General features: G+C 37.7%; 2 protein-coding genes across 3 annotated transcripts; both read left to right on the top strand.

Moving 5' to 3' along the window:
* The first annotated feature begins 1,096 nt into the window (after nt 1-1,096).
* On the top strand, nt 1,097-4,925 carry LOC106156392 (uncharacterized). The gene is made up of 5 exons (XM_013531617.2): nt 1,097-1,619; nt 1,864-2,034; nt 2,460-2,575; nt 2,846-2,887; nt 3,373-4,925. Exons 1-5 carry the CDS (start codon nt 1,417-1,419, stop codon nt 3,483-3,485), a joined length of 645 nt encoding a protein of 214 aa, XP_013387071.1. The 5' UTR covers nt 1,097-1,416; the 3' UTR covers nt 3,486-4,925.
* A 171-nt stretch (nt 4,926-5,096) lies between these two features.
* Nucleotides 5,097-11,249, top strand: LOC106156390 (cathepsin Z-like). 2 transcript variants are annotated; one of them, XM_013531615.2, is made up of 7 exons: nt 5,097-5,369; nt 6,342-6,460; nt 7,229-7,453; nt 8,046-8,196; nt 8,764-8,839; nt 9,261-9,347; nt 9,793-11,249. In XM_013531615.2, the coding sequence occupies exons 1-7, from the start codon at nt 5,239-5,241 to the stop codon at nt 9,901-9,903; spliced, it is 900 nt and encodes a 299-aa protein (XP_013387069.2). In that variant the 5' UTR covers nt 5,097-5,238; the 3' UTR covers nt 9,904-11,249. The 2 variants fall into 2 exon arrangements, with proteins under 2 accessions (XP_013387069.2, XP_013387068.2); XM_013531614.3 differs by lacking the exon at nt 8,764-8,839 and adding an exon at nt 8,630-8,705 and having other exon boundaries at nt 5,180-5,369.
* The last annotated feature ends 1,096 nt before the right edge of the window (nt 11,250-12,345 follow it).

Genomic DNA, 12,345 nt, shown 5'->3' with positions numbered 1-12,345 from the left:
ACCTACTAAAATCGCGAACAAAAGTATCTCTCTTTGTAAACGTACCTGTAGATACACTGTAGTACGGACTGCAGCGCTGGTGATGCTATAGAATATAAAACTACAATGGGGGGCAAAGATTTGTGTCATGTGATTACAATGGGGAGATCGCACAGTGCAATTTTATGTGTTTCGCAGTGAATGATCACGGCACATTGCCAAAGTACACGTCGCCTTAGCGTCACATCTGAATTATGTTAATATATGTGTGCTGTGAAAGGGATGAAAACAAACACATCAGTCGAAACTGTGACTTGAATGGTAGTCCTAGAAATGGAAGTCTGGGGTCCCTTATGATTAGTGGGCCTACAGATTAGGATTAGTCGGAGTATTGAGGTTGGCATATGGGACGAATGTCACCTGTAAAAAGTAATGGGAAACGAACTACGGTTCCTTCCAGTCCTGTCACACCGGTACATTTCAACTGCGGGTCGGTTGAGCGTAAATTCCAAGTAGCCCCCCCCCCCCCCTACTTGTGTCTTATATGACCCAAATAAAGTCGAGATACCACAGGATAAACCGAATTAATTACTCGATCAGATCAGCCATAAAAGAGCTTTAAACTGCACCTCCTTCATACTTTTTAAAGGTCGTTAATTTCACCTACAGTACGTATCTCACCTACATGCATCGTTACTTATCTGCCCCATTTATACATGTATACAGCACAAAAAGCAAGCAGAAAAATCCGTTCAATTAACATTTTCGGGTAATATGTAACGATTTTTTCTGGTATTTATCTTAGTTATAATATTCGTGACTATCTGGTGGCAACTGGTCGGCCTCAGTGGCAAAAAGGCAGTGACTTCAAAGGCATCAAGAATTATCCAGTCAAGATAAAATTCAGACTCAGATGCTTATTTTCTCTCTGTATATATAAGGGCATTAAATAAGAATTGCCATTTTCTAATAATAATAATAATAATAATAATAATAATAATAATAATAATTGCACCGATAAACACACAAAGAAAAATACACTGGACTGTTGAACTCATTTTGGCCAGCTCGATGATGCAATGTATACAAGCCTGGAATTTCCTTGGGTAGTGCCCCTTTTTGTAATGTGGGTGGCTTTTTGTTTGAAGTCACGACTGTAAACTTTCACATTAATTCAAAATTTCAAAAAAAGGCATGATATCATAGTTTTACTTCAGAGTCGAAGGCTTTTCTTAGCGTTAACACCAAGCACTATAAAGTGGTAATTTAATTTGGGGATTTTCAAAACCGCAGAAATTATTTGTAGACGCTTACCTAATAGTCCATGTTTATTTGTCCATCGAGTTATGTAGTGTCATAGCAGATAGAAAGCGCGGGCGTCTGATTTGACTCTGATTTGGGGACGGCGAAAGACATCGGATCAGCCGTTTTGTCAAAATGTCTGGTGTCATGCTTGAACCCCAAATGACGTACGACTTCAATATCATCTTCGATGAAGATAATAACGAATCTTTCGTATTTGGGCGGAATGTGATGGAAAAGCTCGAGGCACGAGGGCTTCGAGGTTTCTTCTACCCGCGAAATAATTTGCCAGGCAATGCTATCGCCGATGAGAGGATATTTGGTGTGGACAATTCAATGTAAGTGAAAATAGAAGTTTGTATATAATTTTGTGCAGCGTTTGGTAAACCCTCGTGATAAAACCAGATTGGTGAAAGGCGCCTTTACTCCACTACTTATTCGTAGCATCTTTTATTGTAACTTAGATTATCAACATTAATAACAGCTGCGTCCTACTGTGCATTTTGATCTTAATCAATCTACAAGAAATATCACTGAACGCAAAATTGAAGATATTAACATAAGTATCATTCCTTTTACCAGGTACAACATTGTCATTGTCGATCCATCTTCCAATGACAGTGGATGGGCCCGTTGGTCCCGCCTACAATGTATCTCCAGCCTCTTAGATATGAAAGGCACGGGTAACATACGAAGATTGATACCAATAGCGGTCGTGAAGTGCCCAGTACCGCAGGAGCTGAGAATACATAAGTAGGCAGATTGAAGCACTGGATTAAGACCAAAGTTATATTTTTTATGTTTAGAAAATAGAACACACGCATTAAGATTTAAGGTGATATGAATTGAATATATTACTTTTAAAAAACTATCGGTTTCAAATATTCGATTATTTTTATATATGTAGTAACTAGTATAAGTTAACGTGTAAGTTTTTCACTTTTTTTAGCTATGGATGTATCTGTTTCAGTTGTGGAGAAATATCAGTTTAATGTTGAGAGTAGGTCAGAGGTCAAATATTAATTTAAGGCTCCATTAAAAAGTCCAATCTATGACATCCGTGCCGGTTCTGGAGATATAAGGCTACGAATTAACACATGTTGACCTGTTAAGTTATACTGATGAAAAGATCATATTACACTGCTGAAATCAAAATAGCTAAATTTTTATTTTCACAGAATTCTGCGCTTTGATAGCCAGGATGATGAAGAGGCGCTGACAAAACTGGAACAGGTCATCACGAGGACCTCTGGCGACACGCACCGTAAAATTGGATGCGAGTCTACTGAATACAGTAAGTTTGTTTATATTGGATTTTAACATAGCAAAAACTTACTCAGAATGAAAATATTTTTATGGTATATTCAGTACGTACTTTGACAAAATTTTCAGAGCTTGGGAAAAAAGCCTGCAACGCAGTACTGAATATATCGCGAATCATTTTCAGTGATGTGGATTTAAAGACCTTTTTTGTTTAACAATTAAGACTTATGCCTGTTTACTCAAGGTAGGTTGTGATAAGATTCCTTGGTTTACTCAACTTTCATTTTCCCTTTATTTACAGGTAGCTATGAACCTCCTGACTCTATCAACAGTCAGTGGACAGGTGTGTGTGCTTTCTCTTTTATTCTTTTCTTAATCTCTCTCTCTCTCTCTCTCTCTCTCTCTCAGGCTCAAACTTTAATGACGTGAAGTCTTGGCCATGACTTAATTCAGAACATTCAGAACAAGTTGATCCGCGGACTAACTCGAAAGCTTGCCGCATAATCCCCTTTTAGACACTAAATAGATTCCGCGCGGGAATTATGAAAAAAATTTAAGTGGGTCGGCCTTATTTTATCCGCAGATCTGTTAGTCCGCGGATCAACTTTTATTGTGAATGCGGCCTTATACTAGCTCAGACTGCCTCATTAGAACTGATGGGATTTCTTTTGAGCCACCCTGTGTAAAAATCGATAGACACATGTTTAGAAATGTGTAATCAATTTTGATAAAATTAATTTTGAGGATTTAAAGAAAAGATGTTAAAGGATAAAATAGATAGCACACTCTCACACCTATTTCGATAAAATATCATTTCTGCTCTTTCAGACAACGAACAACAGGCTAGTTGGCCAGTGCTGCATTACGTCAGCCCAGTAATAATGGGCATCGCTTGCGTTTATCTGGTCGCCACAGTCTTTAAGGAGCGTCTGGCACCGTGAAAGACTATAATAAATTTAAATCCATATCTGGACATGTGCGCATTTAGACAGACTACCGACACTTTGGTCTACTGCCACCGATGGCCATAGTGTCCCAATACCCTCTGATATGAAAAATGAACGAGCAGAGAATTTTGCTCACAAACTTATAACAAAACATAAGGGTTGGAATCGTATTAAGATATGAAATCTATAAAAAGATTAAGGGTCCTATAGGTAAAGACCTATTATTTGACATGGACATTCAGGGTACCAGACTTACTCTATAGGTGCTATTTACGGGCCGTGGTGTGTGTGTGTGTGTGTGTGTGTGTGTGTGTGTGTGTGTGTTTTAAGAGACTTTTTTTTTAGAAAAATAACCCCCTTTGGAAATTGCTGGCTACGGGCCTGCAAATTGTCAGTTTAATGGACGGCTTAGGTTTAATTCAACCCAATTCAGTTCAATTTATTGCTGTAGCCTATACTGGTCACCCTGAGCTTCAGAGCTAACTTGACACTAACCTTTTCAATGTAGCCTATCTCCATCGTGTCAAGTAACCTCTGACCAGATTCGAGTGCCCCCGCCGCCCGCCAATCAAATTTAAAGCCCGCACTCAATGACTCATTGAACGATCTAGCCAATGAACGCGAACGAGTCAAAGCGCGCTTTGTTCAAATCCGGACCAATCAAAGATAAGGCTGAATATCAGGGACTTGCCGTAACCTGTGGGCAGCACGCAAAATACATCATCCCTCAGTAGATAATGATGCAGGGCATCATACTGCTCTGGTTTCAATTCCGATATACTCCATGCTTTCTTTGTGTACGGTTATGCACTCGGAACCACTCGGAACTACTCGGATGTCTCCGCACTCGACAATAACTAAGTTGTTAGTATGGAGCTTGCGGAATCAGCCGAGGATTGCCGATTGACGATCAACCAATCAGCGTTTTCACCAAACTTTGGTGAAAAATTTTGAAACATGGATTCGATTGGCTTATATAAAATAGGTCAAACTATTTTCGTCAGAGGTTACTTGACACGATGGAGATAGGCTACAGTGAAAAGGTTAGTGTCAAGTTAGCTCTGAAGCTCAGGGTGATACTGGTAGGCCTACGTACATTATCATAACCTTGTACAATAAAATACATGTATAATAAAAACAATACGATTGAGGCATTACCATTCTGTTATTGATCTTTGTTTCCAGTATGTTGTGACTTAACAAATATATATCTTTAGCCTATATAATGAACAGTAGGACCTACTAGTGAAATTACTTATAAAGTAGGCCTACTCAAGATAGGCCTAAGCGGTGAGATAAAACTTCTTGGTGTGTTTACAAATTCATCATAAACACAAATCAGGAAGCATACGGCTACAATCATATGTAACATCATATGTGGCGATCCAAATTTACAAGGCAGGGATGAAGAACTACAATAACCAGTACTTGTAGACTTAAGAAAGAAAAGAAATTATAAAATAACGATTTAACAGTAAAGGCTAGGAGAGAATGAAATATTGAAATGGCAGGTTTTAATATTGACCATTGCTTACTATAAAAGTTGCTATTTGAGGAGAAACAGACATTCAAATCACCAGCTATTTGTATCTGAATGTTTTAATTTACTACATAACTGCCGCTAAAGGGGGCAGAGTTAGTTACTTGATACCGCGCATTACATAGCAGGTTCAACAGGCAACAAACACCTGCTGGTCACATGACTCATCTCACATGACAGTCACGAGGAGGTGTAATTTTAAGCAAAATGGCGAACGGCTTGTTGTTCGCGACGTTTTTGTCTCTTATGTGTTTTGGGATTTCATCTGAACTGAAGTATCTAAAGCATAATAAAGCGTGCTATGACAGGAACTATGACATCGGGAAGCAAACTATCAGGTTAGTATATTTTCTTTTTGAAGGATCATTTTAAGATCAAGATTTATTGCTCAAGATATGTACAGTAAGAGCCGTTAATTTCGTTAAATAGATCGGTATCTCTGCATCTGACTCTGTACTGAATATCAGCACTAGTTTTATGATTTCTGCTTTAAAGATTTCTGTCACATTGTACTACTACTTTCGAAATTTAGGTCGATATAACTTAGATTGCATTACTGTCTAGTAATGCTATCTTATAAAACGTCCATAGTTGGTATTTATTTTTTTAATTAATTTGTTTTATGCATTAATATTATATTTTATTTGATATTTGATTAAATGGTCAGAGACGATACTCCTGTAATGCAAGATCCTGCATTGACTTTAATTATTCTCTGTACAATATATTCCGCTGTTGTTTTTGTGCTCAAGGTGTACTTTTTTGTTTACAAGTTTGATCTACAGTAATCATGATCATGACATGGCATTTTGAACATTAAAATAATCAAATTTCAGGGGGAAATTAATCATTTCATAGCTTACACCCAGTCCCAGTGCTGGTTAAAGTCAGACCAGTTGTAAATTGCACCCTTTTTATGTTTTGAAATGAGTGCCTCTTGCTGAAATTTTGCATTTTTTTGCATAAATTGGAGTTCAGTGAAATTATGTGACCCCTCAGTTGACCTAGCTAATTCATATGAGGAAAGTAAACAATAAAATGGTAAATTCACATGGTATTATAGTGTACTAGTAGTACTTGTGATTTTGTACATGTAACTACCCAGGTTTACAATTTATAGGTGCTTGAAAAAAGTTAAAGGGCCAGTGAGATTTAGTGTTGTATTTTCTGTTGCCTTATTCTCCCTCCAATCATTTCTAGATATTAGCCTACAAGTACAACAATTTTCTCTTTTCTACCTGCCATCCTGCTTACTGATAGATTGTGCTACAAGTGATGTTTTGATTTAACATTGTGAAGTATTTACATAGGACATACCCTCGACCTCATGAGTACATGAGCATTAAGGCTGTCCCCAAGGCGTGGGATTGGAGAAACGTGAACAATACAAACTTTGTGTCTGTCACAAGGAATCAACACATTCCTCAATGTAAGTATAAGGCTGTATTCCCAGAGCTTTTAGATCGATCTATCCCTGCGGGGAGTCTCACTAGATTACTGTTAGATAATCCGGCTTAAATGTCCGTCCCGCCTACTACAAGCTGTAAGAGGGTAATTAACTTTCGTACCCGCCCGGCTGACAGCTATTTAGAGTGAACCCCCAGGGAGTTAGGTCGATCTAAAGTAGATCGATCTAATCTCTGGAAATGGGGTCTGACACAACCATAATACAGCATTATGAATATTCTAGTGCATGTGTCCTATGGGTATTTTCCCATAGACTCATTTTAGATACTAAGAGCGCATACAGAACAGATGATCCGCGGACTTACTGATCTACTGACTAAATATGGCGGACCCCATATAAAAAGCAATGCCTCTAATTCCTTGATGGTTTCCCTGGCTCCACACATGCTGTTGCTGCAGGGGCCCAGCAATGAACCCTTGAAGCTGAGATTTAATTTGTTAAATGGCATGTGTGGAGGCAGGGAGATCAACAGGGAAATAGCAGCATGGCTTTTTATGTGGGGTCAGCCATAGTTTGTTGGTGGTTCAGTTAGACCACGGATCATATGTTCTGAATGTCTTCTAGGAATCAAACATGCTCTTTTCTTTTGTATCTCCTGCAAGAGGGGTTCCTTGTACACTCCCTATAAGTTAAGCAGTCAAAAAGAATTCAATTTTCACTTTCAGCAATAATGATGATTTCAAAAATGATGAAATTTGTAAAAAAAAATTTTTTCTTGTTCTTGTACAGACTGTGGTTCATGTTGGGCCATGGGAACAACCAGCGCCCTGGCGGATCGCATCAACATAAAGCGAGGGAACGCCTGGCCCTCTGCCTACCTCTCTGTACAAGATGTCTTGGACTGTGGCGACTCGGGCACCTGTCATGGCGGAGGGATGATAGGGGTGTACGAGTACGCACACAAGCGTGGTATACCTGATGAGACGTGCAATAATTATCAGGCCCTTGATCAAAGTAAGGAGTTTAGTGCATAATGCTGCCTATAACATAAACCATTTAACTGAATGAAAAACAAAATGGGATAGAGCAAGGTTTTTTATAGTTGCTAATATGGAAGGAGAGGAAAAAATTATTTGCTCGGTTCAATAATTGGTTGGTGTTGGTGGCGAGAGCGAGTGTCACACTTACTTGTTCGAGCAGGAAAACCTTGATGACCGATGTCAGAGTGATAAATTGATAAAATACTGAGATCGATACTTGGGCGAGGTTAGCAATTATTGAAAGTGGGATAAATAAAGATGCCATACAAGGACGCCCATTTTGAGCAGATTCCTCACCCCCCCCCCCCCCAACCATCCAAACCATTTTAATTGAACATCTTGTCAGCACCCATTAAGTGCAATCCACTCTAAACTCTTCTCAGACAGTCTTAGTTTGTAGAAAAATTTATTCGATAGAAAACCTTGGCTTATAATTTTAGGAAAGTTAGTGTGTGTGTGTGTGTGTGTGTGTGTGTGTGTGTGTGTGTGTGTGTGTGTGTGTGTGTGTTGAATTCACAGGGCAATTTAAAGGACAGCAGCCTCATGTTACTTGAATGTCATTTCAGAATGTGATCCTTTCAACGAGTGCGGCACTTGCAGCACATTTGGCCAGTGCTATTCTATTCAGAACTACACTAGGTGGAGAGTGGGTGACTACGGCAATGTAGAGGGCAGAGACAAGATGATGATGGAGATTTATGAGAAAGGGCCAATTGCGTAAGTTAAACTACAGATTGTGAAATTTCTTGATTTTTATTACAATTTTATACAGGGGCACTGTATGTGATTGGTGTTCAAGAGATTTTTTTTTTTCATTTTGTATGCATTTAATGAAGGGACAGTTCCTAAGTATAAATAACTAAAATTTTTTTAAAAAAAGAGATGTAATTATTCTGTCACTAAAATTTGATTTTAATTCTCAAAAGAAGTGTGTGTGTCTGTATATGTGTGTGTGCGTGTATGATTGTATTTAACACTCTAGATAATTATTCAGAATAAAAGTGATATGATGGGTTAGATGCCCTTAAAATTTAGGTGTCAGTTTCAAAAAAATTGAAAAGTGAAAATTAAAGCTAGACTGCAGTTTTATTTATTTATTTATTTTTGTCGGGAAAGGGATCATTGTAGGATTTCTTTCATTTTTTGGCAGTTGTGGTATCATGGTGACAGCTGTCTTTGAGAAATACACTGGTGGTGTCTACACTGAACTGAAAAATAAAATATATGTAAGTACACCTGCTTTTTTGCGCTACAATTAATTTTTATTTCAATTTCTATGCCTAGCTGTGGCATCATGGTGACAGACAACTTTGAAAAATACAAAGGTGGAATTTATGCCGAGGACAAGTGGTTTGTTCTTGTAAGTCTGTGTGACCTCTCTCTCTCTCTCTCTCTCTCTCTCAATTTTGATGAACTGTTTGCCAGCTTCTAGTTTTTTTTTTTTTTTTTTTTTTTTGAACGCGTGGTGATTTTGACAAAACAAGTAAAGTGCTGTTGGACCCATTCAAAATAGCAGGTAAACAGGACCGTGGATAACATACGGCTGACCCACTTAAAAGCTTGTGGCTTCATTCCCAATTAGACACTGAATAAATTACCCACAGAAGTTACGCAATGAGCGTTCAAGTAATTAGGTCATGCTTGATCCACGGATCTGTTAACCCGCTGTTCTGATTGTGCTCACAGTCATCCCACTGACTGCACGCTGATCAAAAGATCCAAAGATGCTGAAAGCAATATATATAACAATATACTAGTTTTCCTTGCCTCTAATGTTTCAGGTAAACCACATTGTGTCAGTGGTCGGCTGGGGAGTAGAGAATGGGGTGGAATATTGGATTGTAAGGAATTCTTGGGGACAGCCATGGGTAAGCGTACCCTTTGGTGCAAAAATTAATGTTCTTAAACTTTGCATAATAATTTACAAGATATTTGATACACTTTCTTACCTTTTGGGCAGTTCAGTTGCTTGCCTTCAATGTTAAAAACAAATACTTATACATTTATGACTTCCCTGGCCAGCAGTGCTGGTCTTCAGTGTACAGTAATCATTTTGAAAGTTTTAAAAACATGCTCTGCAGAGCATGAATTACACAGAAATATTAAAGAAGGTGGCTGAACATAATTCAACTGGTTTTAGATTTAACCCGGGTTGTACTTTACCCAACACAAAAAATAAAAGGCACAAAGTTGATGGAGATGTGCTAAAATGTTGGAAAGCAAAGTACGGTAATAGTAGCTTCTGGTATGAAAAAAATTTACTTTAAAAACAGCAGATGAAATACTCTTCTGAATATTTTTGTCTTTCTTTAGGGTGAGCAGGGCTGGTTCAGAATTGTCACCAGTGCCTATAAAGGCGGGAAAGGCAATGATTACAACCTGGGGATAGAATCTGGCTGTGTGTATGCTGATCCTATAGTGTAGAACTATTGATCCTATTGTGAAGCTATGAAATGTGCTGGCACACCTAACACAATCCAAGATCTTTGCCATGCCCTTAAGTTTCACACCTGACGCAATATTATGTAAAGCGTTCGTTTTTCTTATCCCACTATTCTCAATAGCTTTCGATATGAAATGTTAAAATGTTGGTAATTTGGCAAGTTATTTAAGATTGCAAACTAATTTTTGTGAAGTACATTTCAAGTACGGAAATTGAAATTTTTATGTTTTTGGATGCATTAAAGATAAAATTTAATTATATAAAATACTGCAAACCAAATACTTGGTAGATGGTCCTAATGAATATCCAGCAATTTATGTGTTATATTATAAGCAAATGTTTGCTTTTATCTTATAATGAATATAACTTTCATAAGAACAGGAGCGTAATATCATCCATTTGCAGAGACTGCTGTTTGGTGATTTCTTTAAGAGCGCAGAAACATTTTATGCACAGAATTCTTTTTGCATAATACGTATGTTTTAATGAATACTCAATATCCAGAGAATTTGTAGAAATCCACTATATTTGTGCAGCTTTTTAATGTTGAAATTTTATTTGTGTTCGTCTGTGTTGGCATGTTTTTGACTTCTTTCTTCAGCTTCAAGGCATGATCTCCAAAATACAAAGCATCCACAGCTGACACCATTTTTTTTAAATATGTATATGTGATGTATAGACTTAATGGCTTGTATTATATACATTATCCTTTGTAGACATAACCTTTAGTTGGGATTTTGCAGGTGTATATCTTTAAAAAACTGTGTGGATTTCAATATTATTAGATCACAAGATGATAAATCTTATGAAATACCAGATATAAGCAGCTGCCATTTGCTAACGAAGTTCCTTGAAAATCGGTAAAAGAAAGATCACTCTGAAAGTTAAAAGAACACTCTAATAGCTGTATTGTTTTGCATTTATATAAATCACGAAGAAAGAAGGTACAAGAGCTCAGAAGTAATTTGAGTCATTGATTGAAGTTCAAGATTAAGTACGGAGAAAAGTACAGCTGACTGTATGTGTACTGTTAATTATTTCTCACACATCAAGATAATGTGTAGAAATATTACAGGTTTTTTAGTCCCTGATGACTGTGATGACAATATATTCTGATATCTCTCCTGTTTTGATAAATCCATTTTTGTGTGCTTGTTATCTGATTTACAAAATCGGCATAATTAATTGCTGTTTTTGCTTGTCAAGCAATTTAAACAGGAGTCTGCAACGTTTAAGATGAGTTTGAATGAAAAATCAATCTATGCATACCGCAGATGCTGTGTCTTGAAAGTGTTATTTAAATAAATAAAAAATCAGATCAAAGGAATTGATTCATTGTTTATTAATTTTATTACCTCTCTCTCTCTTTTCACTTCTGGAAACGCGACTGACAGAAAGATGCACCAAAATTTGTAGAAACTATTCATTAGGGGTCGGTAATGAGAGTATAATAAGGAGGCGAAGGAAAAGGTAGCAGTAATGTTATTACTACTTCAACTTGATTTTTACGACGCCAAAAACTCCGTCTGGTCATTACCGAGCTCGTCGCGTCTTACTCATCGATCATGCCAAGGGCAATAGAGGATCTTAAATTACAACAAGAGAAGCCGACTTAAACAGCACACTGACACAATCACATGTTGCGTTCACAGGATTCTCCATTGTTTATGGATGGGCGCCAATAATAATGATAAAGTGAAAGCTCCTAGATGTATGATGTCTGGGAGGACTCTCGTTCGTTTTATTCCAGGTTCTTGTCCAGGTTCCCAAGCTTTATGGCAAAAGAACGTGGTACTTGTGTATCCAAGACCTTTTTTTGATCCTTTACCCCGCCTCGCTGCTTGACCAGTGTAGGCAGCTGCATGATGGTAGATTTACACCGTATGATGCATGCAAATCTGGAGGAGCCAGATTGTATGGCAACTTCTGTTTCAATCATTTACCAATCCAAAAATTAAATGTTATAAATATCAGTTCTTATAATTAATGACAAATGTACTCTGGTACTTTGGTAGATGCATACAAATTAAGACAGCAAATTCCAGCGAAATTGTTTCTTTGATAAAAACCATGGTGCCTGAAGTATTGATGGATGTCGCACTCGTTTGTTAAATGACTAAAAACATCAACGGAACAGAAATGACGAAAACTACCGTTTAAATCACGATGTCGCCGACCGAAAATTAAGCTGACAGAGCAGAAATCGATTCGAAATCCGCGTGGGAAACCCGCGTCACCTTCAAAAACAGATCAATCGCATTCAGTGATGAGATATATCACAGTTATGTGTACTCAGTCAGTTCGCAAACTGGCGGGCCTTGCTCACACTTTCACAGATAGAGCTAATAGAAATCGACCTAAATCACTCCAGCATTTTAAAAGGAATGAAGCCAATTTCGCTTTAGCATTACAAATTCTATATC

This window comes from Lingula anatina, chromosome 4 (genome assembly GCF_051362555.1).
Source record: "Lingula anatina isolate TDL-2025a chromosome 4, LinAna3.0, whole genome shotgun sequence".
Taxonomy (NCBI): domain Eukaryota; kingdom Metazoa; phylum Brachiopoda; class Lingulata; order Lingulida; family Lingulidae; genus Lingula; species Lingula anatina.
The sequence above is the reverse complement of the archived record's forward strand: the minus strand, read 5'-3'. Positions and strand labels throughout refer to the sequence as shown.

What these genes read in the sequence shown, in the direction of transcription:
- LOC106156390 (XM_013531615.2), top strand. Translation starts at nt 5,239, where the DNA reads ATGGCGAACGGCTTGTTGTTCGCGACGTTTTTGTCTCTTATGTGTTTT. An exon ending in TTATCAGGCCCTTGATCAAA is followed by an intron (nt 7,454 to 8,045) that starts GTAAGGAGTTTA and finishes ATGTCATTTCAG; the next exon opens with AATGTGATCCTTTCAACGAG. An exon ending in ATTCTTGGGGACAGCCATGG is followed by an intron (nt 9,348 to 9,792) that starts GTAAGCGTACCC and finishes GTCTTTCTTTAG; the next exon opens with GGTGAGCAGGGCTGGTTCAG.
- LOC106156392 (XM_013531617.2), top strand. Translation starts at nt 1,417, where the DNA reads ATGTCTGGTGTCATGCTTGAACCCCAAATGACGTACGACTTCAATATC. An exon ending in TTTGGTGTGGACAATTCAAT is followed by an intron (nt 1,620 to 1,863) that starts GTAAGTGAAAAT and finishes TCCTTTTACCAG; the next exon opens with GTACAACATTGTCATTGTCG. An exon ending in ATGCGAGTCTACTGAATACA is followed by an intron (nt 2,576 to 2,845) that starts GTAAGTTTGTTT and finishes CTTTATTTACAG; the next exon opens with GTAGCTATGAACCTCCTGAC.